We start from the raw sequence: 16,635 nt of genomic DNA, 5'->3' as shown, positions 1-16,635 counted from the left end.
AATGAATGTTAATATTTGGTAGAGAAGCCTTTGTTTGCTATTACAAAGGTCAAACGTTTCCTGTAGTCTTTCACCAGGTTTGCACACACTACCGGAAGGATCTTGGCCACCTCCTTCACACATATCTTCTGTAGATCAGTCAAGTTTATGGGCTGTAGCTGATGAAAACACGGAGTTTGAGCTCCCTCCAAATATTTTCGATTGGGTTCAGGTCTGGAGACTGGCTGGGCCATGCTAGAACCTTGATATGCTTCTTATGGAGCCGCTCCATGGTGATTCAAATTGACGACCAAATAAAAAGTATTAAAACAGCAGTTAGGATTCAGATTCAGATATACTTTATTGTCATTCGTGTACACGTGTATACAGAACGAAATGTCGATACATCTGACCCGCACAGTTTCCTTGAGCGTCAGCCGGGATAGATAAGTTTAACCATGTCTTCGTCAGAATTATAGCGCAGCAGTTCGTCATCCCGCGGTTCGATGTTAGTTCCAGTTGTAAATGGTCCAGTTTATTGTCCAGAGAGCGAACGTTGGAGAGGAAAATGGATGGGAGAGGCGTTTTGAAGGGTTTAGCCTTTAGCCTAGCGGTTAGCCCGGCCCGACAAGTCCATAGTCTTAATATTGTCAATTCAGTTGATAGCAAGAGTGTCTTGATAATAAAAAAAGGGTATTTTATCATTAAATAAATTACACAAATACGGTACCGTATTGATCCGGTTTCTGTGTTCATGCAACACGTTGTAAAAAATATTACTCGGTTAACTTTGTTCACTAATATTTAAACAGTTCGCTAGAGAATTCAAATTCAAAGTTAGCCTCGCTTGCTCCACAATGGCTTCATCACTCTGCCGACATGACCTGAAAAGATTTACAACATAAATCATTAGATTGAAATGTTAACCAGATGTGACTTGCCAGAAGCATAGATTAACACTATTTACGGATGGTTACAACTGTGGCAATTTTTGCTTTAAGGGCAGAAAATAAAAGGTCCCGGAGAAATCAAATACTGTATATATTTGCATGTAAGCCGGGCCTCTACGAAGAAGTGTTTTTAAAATTTCCTCATCCTATAAAAACTATGTTCCCAAAATATTAATCAAACATACTAGAAAATTGATAACTTTTGGAATGTGTAGATAAAAAAGATTGACATAAGGGTAATACAGATAAAAATAAAACAACATGAAAGCATTTACTGTAACTTTAAGCAGTGTTTCCTTCTTTAAAAAAAACACAAGTCACAATTTTCCACTTTTACTTTTTTGGGACGCATTATCAGCAAAAAGGCAATAAAACACACCAAATAAAAATAAAATGACAAATGGTCCCTCTCAAACACAGTCTAGATGGCAACAAAGAGATTGGGAGATTAGAGGAAGCATTTGAACTTTGGGTGGCTCTGTCCGTCTTCCCCTTCCTGTGTTAATTTTGTTTTATGTGCATATAAGCCAAACACGATTTCAATATTGTATTGTTTTTTTAATGAACTCTAAACTGGGCAAAGGGCAGCCGATGATCTTCTGGGCTGTGTTGATTACTTTCTGTATTCTCTCATCTCTCTCTCTCATATATATATATATACATATATATATATACATATATATATATATATATATATATATATATATATATATATATATATATATATATATATACATATATATATATACATATATATATATATATATATATATATACATATATATATATACACACATATATATATATATATATATATATATATATATATATATATATATATATATATATATATATTACTTTTCAATGACTTTAAAGCCAATTTTTCAAATATTTCTACAGTACCATTGAAATAAATTATTCATTGTGAATCATGTATTTTGCAGATCCCCAATCATGTGATTTATAGATGCAATTTTTAATCTTGCGTGTGCATTTATCGAGCATTATGATGTTTAGATCTTGAGTCAATCGCGAATATATTTGTTTTAGAAAAAAAACCCGCCCCATATGTTTTAAATTATATATTTATAATATTTAGCCTATATTTGCAGTTAAGAGAGGTTCTACTTACATTATCAATAGGAAATACAACCTTAATGTTTTACATGGCCCATAATAAATGTCCATTATTGAAATGTAATCCTTGCACTAATACACATTTCATAGGGCCCTGTTTGTTTAAGTGTAGCATGCACCCGTTCTTTTGGATGCGATGGCGCTTCATGGAAAGTGCCATTCAAACTAATGCCAGGTGCCGTAATTGTGAGGCAAGAAGAAATGCAATGACAAAGTGAGCCATCAGAGAGCAGTTTCAGCCTCATTTTTAACCAGAGCTGTTGAGAAACATGGCAACAATTGCCAGCATTTACAAGCACTTCACCCAAAATTCAAGCACTTTAAAACTTGAAAAAACAACAAGCATTTTCATAGATTTCAAGCAACCGCACAAACTGTTTACTTCACAAAAATACTGGCGGTATCCCCTTTCCAATCTGATTATTGCCTGCACAACGACTTACCTTTTCACTCATTAATTTGCTGCAACATCTGCACGTAAGGAAGGTAAATATTTTTGGGTCCCGGCGGAGAAATGTAAATGTTCCCTTCCTCAAAGACGACATCCTCGCCAAACTCATTCAGTTGTTTGTGCAAAAGTCTGCGACTGAGATGCTGGAGTTTGCTTTGCGTGCTTTTCAGGTCGCTCAGACGCCAAGCAGCTCGAATGAGGGTGAGGCTCGATCCGGGTGGCATACGAGTGCGTCCTGAAAGAAGACTCACCGCTTCCTGCAAAAAAAAAAAAAAAACATTCCAAGATTGAAACACCGAAAGAGAATATCAAACTGAAAAAAGGCATCCGAAGGACAAAGTTGTGATAACATCACATCTTATGTGAGGTGAGCTGTGTGAAGCTAGCTTTCACTTGAGGGCAGCGGTGGATGCATGTTTTTTTTTTTTCACACGAGAAGAAAGGTGATGGACATTTTCTCATTCCTTGGTGTGTCCCTCTGATTCTAGATTTTTGTAAACCGCTAGCTAGACTTTGGCCTATGTTTACCTGCAAACACTACAAAGCCAACTTTCTGCCGGTGAAACATTTAATTTGTAAACATGTACTTTGTTTGTGACATTCCAGAGATGCCACTGAATAACCTTTATTTCATTTTACAACAACTGTTATTTTAATTAACGATGCACTGAATTTTAAAAAGGTAATGGAATAAACAATATTGTGATTAATTCACATCAAACTGGAACTCTTTGAAACTGCTTCCTACAAAGGCTGAAAATTTGCTACCGATGCATAATTTTCTGCACTAAAAGAGAAGATCGAACCAAAAAAAAGGCATCTGAAAGGAGGTTGAGATGCCATCACATCAGGTGAGGTGTGTGAAGCTGGCTTTCACTTGGGGGCGGAGTTGTCTGCATATTTTTAATTGTTCACACAAGAAGGAAGGACATTTTCTCACTAGTTGGTGTGCCTTTCTGCTTCCAGATTTTTGTCAGCCGCTAGCCAGATTTTGGCTAATGTTTACTTGCTAACATTCCAGAGCCAACTTTCAACAGTTGAGCCATTTTAATTTGTAAACATGTACTCTGTTCGTGACATGCTAGAGATGCTAATTGAATGATCTTTAATTGATATTACAATATCTGTTATCCTAACTATGGATACACAATATTTGACAGAATTATTTAAACTTGCAAAATAAAGTGAAATAAAAATGAGAAAAGGTACTGAAAAAAAATGATATAGCGATGTATTTACGTCAAATTGGAGCTGCGTCAAACTTTTAACCAACAAGGCTTTTTCTCCAAAGTTCTGGTTCACCACTATTGTATTACATATTTTTAGTTTGATTAAACATATTTGATTTAGATGTGCATTGAGAGATATAGTGAGCAGGCAATCTACTTATTGGGATATTTTTGTTTTTTAAATGCAAGACAGCTCTTGAATTTTGATTTCTTGGAAAGGGGATTACCTCATGTGCTGTCCCTTCTCTAGGTTTCTTCATTTTTCTCATGCTAAGGTTATGAGTTTTTCCTTGTCCTTATGTAGGTTTTAGATCAGGAGGTGGCGTCATAATAGTCTATAAATTGCAATAATCTGTGGTCTGTGCAGCCCTTTGAGACTTCTTGTGATTAAGGGCTATACAAGTAAACATGACTTGACTTGACCGCTACATCGCACATGCTCACACTGCAGAGCTAACTTACTACCAGCTCAGTAGCCTAGATGGTAAGGCGCCCGCTTTGAGACTGGGATGTTCGGGTTCGCGCCCCGGCCGAGTCATTCCTAAGACTTAAAAAGTGGTCGGCGGCGCCCTCTCTTGGCTGCGGCTGCATCGGGTCAGGTGCAATCGACATTTCGTTCTGTGTACATTGTTACACAGAATGACAATACAAGGAAATTATTATTATTATTATTATTACAGTTGAGCTATTTTGAAAACACGTACTTTGAGTCTGACATCCAAGACTGGTAGTCCCTTACGTTTTTGTTAGCTGCTATCTAATTAATTCATAACATGTACAGTACTTTGTTTCAATCTGTTCGCCCCCCGAAGTCAATGAGCTCGTTCTAAGCTAATTGTGAGGTAAATTTACTATTATCAATTCATAACGGGAGCTCTGTCAAGCTTTTACCAACAAGGTATTTTCGCAAAAATTGGTGCATCCCACTACTTCCACGTTAGTGTTACTCAATAGTCAGACTTAGGCTAAAGTTTACATGCTAACACCACAGAGATAACTGCAGGTAAACTGTTGTAATTTGTACTTTGTGAGTGATATTCAGTCCATTTGTCACTGAAGTTAATTGGCTGGTACAAAGATATATGCAGAGAGAGTTGAATTGACTATTTTATTTTTTACTGATAAGCGAGTTTGACACGATAGTTGCATTAGACTGCGCCTTTTACCAGACAATCATCATCATAATCAGTTCCCTCTTACTCTTGTTTTCTTGTCACTATTCACTTTACCGTCCATTGAAAGCCAAAATTCCACAAAAACATCTTTCTAAATAAACTACAACTTTCGTGGGAATTCTCACAGTTAAACTATATATCTGTGAGTGTCTTTAGCTAATAAATACCAACAAAATCAATAAATATCTGCTTTTGTGGAGTATTCTTTTATGGGGTCTCTAACACCCTCTGGTGGCCAAATTGGGTACAAGACCAATCTAAGCAGCCCAATATAATCTTCTATAAGCCTAGCAACGCCTGGCCCATTTTGCTCATTTTAAATAAGGGGAGAGTGTAGTGTTGCAGCTACAAACGATTCTTTTTATTTGTCATGCTAACGTAACTCAAAGTTGAATGAACATGGTTGAGTCATTTGCATTTTCGATATTTTAACAGTTGCTTCTTTCTTTATCACTTTGGGATCAAACTTGATGTTTTTGAAGCACTTTAATGTCTTTTGTGGTGTTTCATGAAAATGAAATAAATAAACCACTTCAAAATACCAACTAGTAATATCTTTGCCAGTTATAAATTATTTTATATTGTACCTTTTTGCAATTCACTGCTAAATAGTACTTTTCAAATTGTTTTGGCCTTGTGACTTTTTTGGTTTTGCTGCTGAATGCTAGTGCACTTCTTTTCATTGCACTATTGATAAGACGACGCACTATTCTTTTTCATTGCATTTTTATTATAACTTGGGCCAGTCTCTAAGCACTATGTTGTAAATATTGTTTGCCTATTTATCCTGATAGTGTTTTATCTTGTTTTTCTCTTTAAAGTCTTTATAGCATGTTTACTAAGGGGTGCCATGTCTAATCTTGTTGCATACAACGTTTCACAACATTGATATCAATGAGAATTAAGACTTGCACAATTCAATTCTGTTTAATTTTCGGCCACAAATGTCCATTTGGGTGAATCCCTAATGTTTGCTACAGTTATTTGTATTTTTTTTGGGCTCCGATGTGAATACCTGCAGCAAAGATAAGCCGTCGTCTCCTCGGCCTCTTCGGGATTTCAACCGCGAGCCTTCGAGCAGCAGAAGTGCTTGCGTGTCCACGTCGCCTAACATCACGCACTCCTCCAGACTCTGTTTCAACACCTGAACCGCCTTGTCGTGAAGCTTACCTTTCCGTCCAGAAAAAGTCCTTGTTTTTATAGGTGAACAATTTACAGTGCCAAGCAAATGTATTATCCCAAGAACTTTTTGTCATTTTTCCCTATTTCAGACTTCAAACTTAAAGCTAAAAAAACTAAAATATCTTCTAAGATTCAACAACATGTAAAACACAATTCTGAAGTTTTAACCAAATTCCAACATTTTATATTATATTTAGACCGAGAAAACGTAAAAGTAGGTGTTGCAAAAATATTGACCGCCTGTTCTCTCAGCTCAGCCAACTGAATCCAAGAGTTTCCAAATTTCTTCTGAATGATCCAATGTCAATCTTAATGACTCACAATGACAGAGTGCACATGTGTGTCATTAAGTCTCAGTGAGAGAGCATAAAACCACTGCAAACCTAACGGGACCTTGCCATCCTTCTATACTTTCAATGTAAATGTAAATGGTCTGCATTTATATAGTGCGTTTCAAGTCACTGAAGACCTCCCAAAGCGCTTTACAATGTGCTTCCCACTTACCCATTCACATACATTCACCCACCGATAGCAGCATCAGCCATGCAAGGCAACTACCTGGTTATCAGGGGCATTAGGGATTCAGTGTGTTGCCCAAGGACACATCGACATATAACACGGAGGAGCCGGCCCAAACAAGGAGAAAATTAATGAAAGAAGCAACCAAGAGGCCCGTGATCACAATAATTGATCTACAGGAATACACAGTTGAGGTGGGACGATTAGTTGTACTCGGCATACATTTGCCTTTTATCGAAGAGAGGCAGGAACAAAACTCTTTCTAAAAGAATAACATGAAAAGGCCCATTTGGTGATTCCACGAAGCCTCATGGGAGACAGACATTTTTGGGCTGAATGCAAAACGTTACGTTTGGCGTAAGAGTAACACTGCAAAATGAAATGACCACACCTCAGTCCTATAGTGCATTTGTGGAAAGATTAGAAAAAATACTGTGTATAAACGACCACCATTAAACCTTAAGAAACTTGAGCTGTTTTGTAGTGAAGAATTGGCAAAAATTCTGTCTCAAGATGTGCAAAACTTCTCGAGACACATCCAAAAAACACATGTGGCTGTGATCGCAGCAGAAAGAGCTTGTACAAAGTATTACCTCTAAGGGGGCCAGTATTTTACAACACCTACTTTGTTAGCAAAGTATAAAATGTTGAATATATTTGGTTTCTTTTCACGATAGCTGCAACATCTGCACGGGTTGTTGATTTTTAGAAAATATTTTGAGGTTTTCTATCAATAAGTTTGAAGCCTTAAATATGGCAATATGTCAAAAAGTCGTTGGGGGCAGGGGGCAACACTTCTAATGCCGCAAGGTCAAACCTGGATTAGGAACTGTGACGTCTGATGCCTGCAGCAGGACGCAACGGAGAAGCGCCACACGGAATCGTAACCAGAGAGCGGCTCCAACCCTCTCGCTCGCCTCCACCGCCCTCGGGCTGTCCTCGTCCGGCACGCCGTCTTCGGTCGCCTAGAAACGCGTTCAATGAAATCAATTTCAGACATCTATTGGCGTCATTCACCGCAAGAGCGACCTGTTCCGTATCAGATTGGAGGAGCTCAGAAGTGGATATCTTCTGCTCTGTTTGGGATTGTGGAAAGTCCTGCAAGAGCTTCATGGAGAAGACGGTCACATCCAAACTGCAGATGGAAGGATGACTGATAAGTTTTTGTTAGTAGATGCTCAAAATAAAGAGAAAAGACATCAATGCATTTTGAGCTTGAAGGAAGAACAGGAGAAAACTGTACAAAAATGGGATCTCACTTTAGGGATTGACAAAGAAATGGGACTTGACTAAAGAGCTAGACAAAGAAATTGAACCTGACTAAAGAATTAGACAAAGAAATGGGACATGACAAAAGGATTAGACAAAGAAATATAAGCTCACTTAAGAGCTAGACCAGGGGTCGGGAATGTTTTTGATCCAAAGAGTCATAAAAGCAAAAATATTAAAAAAAAAACATTGAGAGAGCTACACCATATATTTTAGGACAAAATTCAACAAAATCGCCTAACCGGCTCTCCAAAAAAAGCAAAATCTTCAGCACACTTTATGTCACTGTGTTATGTTTGATGATTTTATCAAATCTCTAAAATAATACTTATGCCAGAGCCTGTGCCCCATTTAAATGTAAATATACCAATTAAAATTCATCTGTCTCCTGCAGTGAATTAAAAGTGCTGAGGCTCATTTTGGCATTGGTGTCATTTTTGTCCTAGATAATGGTTTCAAAAGACGGTGCGAGCAAAGTACTTTTGAAAAAATGTCACAAACAAGGATACCAACGTATTTACTTTTAGTGCAGACGGTGCTGGGCGAGGAGGAGAAGGAGTGTATTAGCCCTGTGTAAAGCTCCGCCCATTCCTACTGCTCACCCAATAAAATTGCTCATGGTGCTTTGCAAAATCTTCTGGGTGTTTAAAAAGTATTAGGTGCCTTTTCATCATAAAGTGTGACAACAATGAACATAGATTTTTTTTAATGAGCCTCCATATAAAGGATTATTTAGCAATTTACAGCCAAAACAGGGTCTATCGGTCCCTTGTCAAGGTTTTTTCATTTTCTTCATGTTGAGGTTTTTGAGTTTTTCCTTGCCCTCATGTAGGTTTTAGAACGGGATGGTGTAATAATAGTCTGTAGTTTTCAATAACCTGTGGTCTGTGGAGCCCTTTGATACTACTTGTGATTAAGGGCTATACAGATAACCTTGATTAGACTTGACACATTGACTCTAAACTGTGGTCAAAATTGTGTCGTACAGTATATATACTGGACTGAACACCAAAGAGAGTTAGTATTGTGTCGGCTTCACACACTTGACAATCGGCTCCATTTGTAATTTTACTTTAGGTGTTAGCGCAAGTTCGATTTCATCTGTGAGCAATATGTACTCATGAAAAGAGACATATATGGCTCGCGAGCCATAGGTTGCCAACCCTTCATCTAGACAAAGAAATGGGACTTGACTTAAAGGCTGGACAAAAAATGGTACTTAACTCAAGGGCTATATAAATAATTCTACTTTTAAAATATCCTAGGTAAAAAAAAGAAGATCAGCCCTAAGGGGTGCTGAAAAAAACAGAAACATAATTGGCCATTCGTGTCAATTCTGGCATCCTAAGCGATCTTCTTGTAAGCAAGCAGAATAAAAAACAAATTCAAACAAATATAAAAAGATTTACTTTCAGTGTCAGTAAAATGAAATGAAGTAAAGAAGAAAAGAACAAATGGCTTTTACCTTTGTGAAACAAGTCCTTGCTGCAAGTAGAGGTCGGCCTTAAGAAGGTTGGCCTCTAGTTTCAATTCAAAGTTCTCAATTTGGCTGTAGCAAGGACATGGCAGTTTCTCCAAAATGGAGTCCAAAATGATGTCAGCTGCTTCTAGGAGGAGGTGCTACAGAAGAAAAGAAAATGAAAGCCATAAAAGACCAAAAAGAGAAAGAAATCTTACCTTGATATTTCCGAGAGTGAGCTTCTGGTGGAAAGCAAATTCCCTGACTTTTGGCTCTTCGTTCTCTTGGCCTGGCTCAAGATGATCTTCTTGGTCACTTGCCACTAAAAATGATCAGATGCTACATTTAAAACAGTGGTTTTAAACTCTGTTGCAGCTACTGAACCCCATCAGTTTTATATGCACATTAATCGAACCCCTACTATAGTGTAATATAAACTATGATTTATTTTTATCCTTACCAGATTGTTTTTTGTTGGCGCATAAAATAAATCGTGCAGAACAAATGAAAATAGTACATTGTTCAGAATATATTTGAGACATCAGTTCAGATTTGCGTGGCGTTACCTTGGCAAGTGCGACCCTCATCTCGTTTTCACACATAGCAAGGTCATGTGATCATCCCCAGCAAGTTATGGCCAAGCAGGGTGTGCCATTGCTAATATAGAGAATTTTTTTCTCGTATAGTCAAGTCAAGTCATGTTTATTTGTATAGGCATACAGAGTCAGTGTGTCTTGACCTTAGGGCCACAACTATCAAATATTGTGATAATCGATGAATCTGTAGATTTTTTTGATCAATCAACAAATTGGATTTAAAAAAAAAACACATTTTAACTTTCTCCTTTTTATTCAACTATTGAAATATCAAAAAATGGTGCACAAAGCAACAGAATATTTTATAAAACAAAATAATTTTTTAAAAAGTCCAAGTGATTGTCAAATAATTTGACAATGAACAAAAATACATAAGTGCATGCTATACACCTGTAAACATGTAAAATACTCTTTTACTACCACCTTATCCAATTTTGTATTATATTCTGATTTATCACACCAAAACAAAGAAAGAGTAATACATTTCATTTTATTTGCAGCAATTCTTTTTTATTTCCATAAAAAAAATTCAAAAACGTAATCCTACTTTTAGAAAAAAAGTTAAATATTTGAAGATGATAAACATCCCTAATGTGCAAATGATGTATAATATGCTTACGAATCTGCCCCATGAGTTGAGTTAAACATGTTATCGTTATTCATTTTACTTTATTTTATTAATGTATTTTCATTTTTTCCTCTGTATTTCTGCAGCACTTTCTGTTCCCTTGAAATTTGTTACATTAGTTTTAAAAAATGTTAAAAACAAGGCGCCCTCTGCCAGACTAAAGTGGCACTACAACCCTTAACGTTACAACAAAATTCAATGTACTGTTATTTGCATCGATTTGAAGTACTTGGTGGTTCATAATTCACGCGACACAATGAATCAATGATGTAAATTAGGTGCTAACGTTTTTAGTAATCGATTCTATCAATTCGTAATTGCAGCTCTACTTGACCTCAGTGAGAGAGGCGCCACCGAACCCCTGAGACTGACTCACTGAACCCCTAGGGTTCCATCCAACCCAGGTTAGAGAGTACAGGTTCACCTCCAATACTAACAAACCTGGCTCAGCAGGGCCCTTGACGGTTTCACTGATAGCCAAAATGAGCTGAACGCGTGCCAGACGAAAACGGAGATCCAACATTAAGTCGTAAATTTGTCCAACCTCTGGGGAAAGCTCGCAGCTCACCAGCTCCTCCAAAGACTGAAGAGAAAATGTCACGTTGGAAAATAGCGCCAACAACTTCACTGAAAATGAGGAACAATACCTGAATATTGTCCAGAAGAGGCTTGTTGTTCCGAAACGTCTTTGTTGCCTGCTGACAAAGCACATTTGTGACACCTCGGGTACACCATTTTCATGAAGAAATTAAAGCACTTTTTGGGGACTTTCAAAGAAAGTTTTTCAATTTCCCCAGTACAATTATGAGAAGAAATACGGTGCAAAAAAATTATTTTGCAGATCCACTAAAAACATCTGCGATTTATACATACATGCTTTTAATCTTTTTTGAGACAAATCCTTCCCCTTATGGGTGTTGGGTAAAATGACGGTAATATTTAGCTTCCATTTTCAGTTCTTCCCATAAAAATGTAATTATTTTTTGAATGGCCCATTATAAATGTCCATAATTGATAAGTAATACTTGCACTAATACTCATTTTTGTAGTGCCCTGTTTAAGTGTAGCATACACCTTGTCCTATTTGTCAAGTCAAGTCAAGTCAGATTTATTTATATAGCCCTTAATCACAAAAATGTCTCAAAGGACTGCACAGGATTACAATTACAAAATTACACAATTACCTGATCTTAAACCAGCATTTGGCGCAACTTGTAGGTGGAATGATGTCTTACTGGACAATGCCATACTAACTAATGCTGGATGCCGTCAATCACGAGGATAGAAATGCAGTGGCCAATTGAAGCCACCAGAGAGCAGTGTTGGCGTCATTTTTCAGAAGACCTTATTAGTTAGGTGCTGTCCAATATTTGAAAATGTGTTACTCTTTGCTGCCATCTCCTGGTGTAAAGTCATTATCACAGCCTCGGCCAGATCATTTATGATTACGTGCGTATCTTAGACGGGCTTAAATAAACTCTTGTTTTTTCGTCAATTAGGGTTTGAGATGAAACAGGCTTTTTCTTACTTTTACCATGTTCTTGCTACACTCACAAAAAACTGATATTACATAAAGTCAACATCCAAAAACCCTACCCCCGCCCTCCTCCTACCTAATGTATTGCAAGTACCAGAATAGCGTTGTAGAAGTGAGATAAAAACGGATAGGTGTGATAGAATAAAAAGAATACAAAGGCTCCTTGAACTAACTTGGCCATTATAAACACATACCAAATAGAGAAAATATTACACTTTCAACTTTTTAAGGGCCTCGAACGATGCACCCCACCTTTTAATGTGTGGTCTATTGAATCAGACTGCTAAGAAAGATGGCAACAATTTCAAGCATTTACAAGTATTTCACCCAAAATTTAAGCACTCTTCATACATTAAAAACACAACATTAAAATTCCAGCGTTTTTAAGAATTTCAAGCACCTGTACGAAAGGAGAAATTCAAAATAAAATCTGTCGGTGTTACCTGGTGAGACTTGCGGACAATGCAACGTCCGTTAGGGAGCAGGATGCCCGTTCCCTTTGAAAGCTGCTCTGTTTCCTTCATGGCCTCAGAGAAGAAGCACAGTTCGGTTAGCGCTCGGATCTGAAGAAAGGAATAAAAGCAAAAAATAAAGAGGAGGAAGTTAAAATAGAAAAAGAAAAGTTCACGCCAACCTTGAGGATTTTGCTTTCCACATTTCGGTGAACATCTCTGCACACCGTGCCCGCAAAATGTTGGTAGAGTGCCAGCATGGGGAGAAGCTGAAATGGAAAGAAACCATCACTTATGGTTCATCAATTAATGAGATAAATTGGCAGGAATTTCTCAACTTTTCCCTTTAAGACTTGATGGATTTATTATGTATCATATTATGCCAGAGCAATTCGACGGAGGACCCAAAAGCAATTAAGCCGATTATTTTGATTGATAACTTTTTTCAATGTTTAATTCCACTTTTTATTAAATCATCTTTTCTGATTTTATGATTAATTGTGAGAACTAGAATAGTTAATTAATCCAACATCCATTTATAATTGCTGGTTATTTGTTTTGGTAAAAATAGTTTAAATGAAATTTACAAACATGTTTGCAGATCATTTAACCTGATATTTCTCATTTTACAATTTATTGTCATATTTACATACATATTTTTAAATTAACAAACAAGGAAAATTCACATTTAAGGATAATCTAAATATGATCTAAATATTATGTAATAAAGTTAGAAAAATCTTATTTCGTAATAATATTTCAAATGAACAAATTATATTACTGATGATTTATGAAATATTCTTAGTAAAATAAGAAAACTAGTTTAAATGAGCATATTTATTAGCAAATAGTTTGACCAGTTTTATCAGATTTTTCAATTCACTGTAAAATTCACTGCAAATGACCAATACTCAAACTAAATGTTAAATAAAGTAAAAAAAAAAACATTTGAAAACAGTATTGGAAATAAACAAAACTGTGGATCTGCCATATTGATCTAAATTCTTAATTTATTTTTTTGTGAGGAAAAAAAATTTTTTTTTCATTTTTTTTAACTTAACTATACCCCCAATTAAGTTCTTTCTGTTTTCCTCTTAAAGAGTAGTCCTGATCTCTGATCATTTTTACAGCATCATTTAAAAATATAATTTATTCTGATTAAATTCCAATGATTTATTATCTTACTTCATTTATCGAATTTATATGCAGTAATCCCTCGGTTCTCGCGGTTAATGAGGACCAAAACCACCCGGGAAAAGTGAAAATCTGCGAAGTAGCGACGCCCCTTCAAAAATGCTTAAAAAAAATGTTTTTTTTTAAATTTATTTTATTTTATTTTATTATTATTAGTTTTTGGACCCGCGAAGCTCTGAACCCGCGAACGTGGAACGGCGAAGTAGCGAGGTCCCACTGTATAATTTTGCACCTATTTTGAATGTTACTTTTTCTTGTCATTATAATAATCTTCTTTTTTGTAATCAATGGCAATAAATAAATGAAAGACACACACACAATACCTAAAGTAGTTTAGATACATTTCCAGCAGTTTTGCTACTCCATACATCTACTTTTTAAGAATTTTTGAGAATTCGCTTACCGCTTTATAGTAGCGGGCAACAAACAGCCACTGGCAGACAAAATTAAGGCTGCCGACAGTGGCTGCAAGATCTGTTCTGTGCGGTTCAGAGAAAATGTTGACTCCGGGGAGAAGCTCGTCGCCGATGTCGTAGCTAGCGTACTTCAGGTCGTCTGGGGGGTGAGCTAGGGAGCAGCACAGCACGAACTAGCCAAAAACAAAAAATAATACTGTATTGTCAGCACTATAAGGCGCACTGGATTATAAAACTCAAAAGTTTTTTGTGATTTTTTTTCAGACAGGCATTTAAAATGAAGAAGGGCAAGGGTTGCTCAAATAATTTGTGCATTGATTAATCAGTCGGAATATATCACTGATAGCTAGTGCATAAAATTTCATGCAGCGAGAATTGATGCCAGATCGTGGTAAAAAAAACACGCCAGATCTTATCCAAAACACTAAATTGAAAAGGCACACACACATTATATATATATATATATATATATATATATATATATATATATATATATATATATATATATATATATATATATATATATATATATATATATATATACACAAATCAAATCAGGCCAAAATTGACCTTGAAAAGGTGAGCCGACAATAGACAGCATTTGCTTCTCTGGCTGATGTCCGCCGTCAGGATGTACCTGCAAGTAAAAATGAAAATTTGCCTGCTTAATGTGTCCCAACAATACATTTTGCCCATCGCTTTATTCAGAGTTCGTACACCTTTTTAATGGCCATATTCAAGCACTTTTTAGGACATTCAAAGCCAATTTTTCAATTTCTTCAGTACTATTAAAAATATCAATTTGGTGTCAATCGTGTATTTTGCAGATCCACAAGTATATCTGCGATTAACAAATGCAATTTTTAATCTTGCATGAACATTTATCAAGACATATGAATTTTAGATCTTGAGTAAATTGCGAATGTATTTGTGGATCCGAACAATATGTTACTTTTGAGAGAAATATCTCCCCATATAGTTGTTGTTGAAATGACGGTAATATGCATTTTACAAGAGGTTCTTCCTATTTCAATTTACCACTGGGAAAATTTTTTGATAATTGACACGTAATCCTTGTTTTAATACACATTTCATAGTGCCCTGTTTAGGTGTAGCATACACCTGTCGTCTTAAGCGTGACCTGTGAGGGGCAATGACGCTTCCTAGGACAATGCCATACAAACTAATGCCGGCTGCCGTTAATCATGAAACAAAAAGAAATGCAATGTCAAAGCCAAGCCACAAGAGAGCACTGTCATAGTCTTGAGCAGACGTCTTGAGCAGATTTCAAGCATTTACAAGCACTTCACCCAAAATTCACACTTTGTAATCCATGAAAACACAACAATAAAAAAGTGTTTTCAAGGATTTCAAGCATCTGTACAAACCCTGCACGAAGATCAAAAACAATCAATATTTTGCCCAAAACTTACTGAGCAATTTTGGCGGTAATGACGGCCGCTTGCAAGCATCCCCAAAGGCCAGCCTGCCTCAGCGTATGTTGCGGGGTCCCGCCCCCAAACGAAAGCCAATCCCATCTCTCTATCACCCCAGTGATGTGCAGTGCAGCATCCACGGCTTTGCTCCAGCAGCAATGGGCCAGCCTACATTTACAAAATAAATAAATAAATAAATAATCTGGTTCATAACCGAAATGTTGTTTCTCACCGAACGTTCCCGTCATAGAAATGCAGATTTCCCATTTCGTGCAGTGCAAAGACACTAAGGGCTTCTTGCTTGTTGGACTGGAGATATTCTGAAAGCAAGGACAGTGTTCACACATCCATAGGTCACTAAAAGCAGTGCGTGATCCATTATGCAGTAGAGCTATAAAGCAGCTGCAGAAGTTTTTTTTTGTTGTGGTTTACATTTGAAAACCAGGAGATTTTTTTTTTCTTTTAAACTCTTGCGGTTAGATATAACCACGGAATGTCCACACCTTTGCAGTGTTTTAACTTTGTCATTTCTGATTTTTTTAATTATTATTTCCCAAAATTGAAAATGTTTAGGGGGACCTTAGCCACGCATACATACGCATACAGGTTTTTTTATGCCCACCATGTTTTTTTTATGCTTTTTCTTTGATGATAAGTCATTGAAACCATTAAAAAGACAAAATACGTAAAAATAGAGTTAAAAGGAGTAGGCGTTTTTAAGGGGTGAAAAATGGTAGTATGATGTATAAAGGGGTAATGTTGGCAGGTATGTAAGTGTGTTGTGTTAAGAAAAGATTTCTTGTCATTCATGATGAATATTTAGGATAGGTTTCCAATTCAGGCAAAATGATAAAACAGAATACTGAAAAACAAAACTAAAAGTTTTGAGTTGACATTATTTTACTGGGAACAGAAAGTCTGGATTCAGCCCTAGAGCCAAACCTAGTTTGACATTCCTGAATAATATGATTGATAGACAATGCGTCCAAAGTCATTTTGGAGACAGGTCTCGTATAAGCCTTTTGG

At 36.5% G+C, this 16,635-nt stretch overlaps 1 protein-coding gene across 6 annotated transcripts in view; it reads right to left on the bottom strand.

Annotated features, from left to right (window-relative positions):
* Nucleotides 1-315: 315 nt before the first annotated feature.
* Nucleotides 316-16,635, bottom strand: part of cfap54 (cilia and flagella associated 54) — a 55,061-nt gene continuing 38,741 nt past the window's right edge. For 2 of the 6 annotated variants that reach the window (XM_088321173.1, XM_088321175.1), the window contains 15 exons: nucleotides 15,842-15,929; nucleotides 15,607-15,777; nucleotides 14,744-14,810; nucleotides 14,161-14,346; nucleotides 12,746-12,832; nucleotides 12,555-12,674; nucleotides 11,222-11,272; nucleotides 11,016-11,157; nucleotides 9,569-9,672; nucleotides 9,357-9,511; nucleotides 7,652-7,757; nucleotides 7,440-7,587; nucleotides 5,937-6,091; nucleotides 2,510-2,774; nucleotides 316-863 (listed from right to left, as the gene is read on the bottom strand). In XM_088321173.1, the coding sequence (XP_088177299.1) occupies nucleotides 2,514-2,774; nucleotides 5,937-6,091; nucleotides 7,440-7,587; nucleotides 7,652-7,757; nucleotides 9,357-9,511; nucleotides 9,569-9,672; nucleotides 11,016-11,157; nucleotides 11,222-11,272; nucleotides 12,555-12,674; nucleotides 12,746-12,832; nucleotides 14,161-14,346; nucleotides 14,744-14,810; nucleotides 15,607-15,777; nucleotides 15,842-15,929 (1,841 nt within the window). In that variant the 3' untranslated portion in view covers nucleotides 316-863; nucleotides 2,510-2,513. The remainder of the gene's footprint in view (nucleotides 864-2,509; nucleotides 2,775-5,936; nucleotides 6,092-7,439; nucleotides 7,588-7,651; nucleotides 7,758-9,356; nucleotides 9,512-9,568; nucleotides 9,673-11,015; nucleotides 11,158-11,221; nucleotides 11,273-12,554; nucleotides 12,675-12,745; nucleotides 12,833-14,160; nucleotides 14,347-14,743; nucleotides 14,811-15,606; nucleotides 15,778-15,841; nucleotides 15,930-16,635) is intronic. The other 4 variants (XM_088321174.1, XM_088321178.1, XM_088321176.1 and 1 more) reach the window with 3 other exon arrangements.

The sequence above is a fragment of the Urocampus carinirostris genome, chromosome 17 (genome assembly GCF_059441175.1).
Source record: "Urocampus carinirostris isolate Australia breed hairy pipefish chromosome 17, RoL_Ucar_1.0, whole genome shotgun sequence".
NCBI lineage: Eukaryota > Metazoa > Chordata > Actinopteri > Syngnathiformes > Syngnathidae > Urocampus > Urocampus carinirostris.
This window is presented reverse-complemented; position numbering and strand designations above follow the sequence as displayed.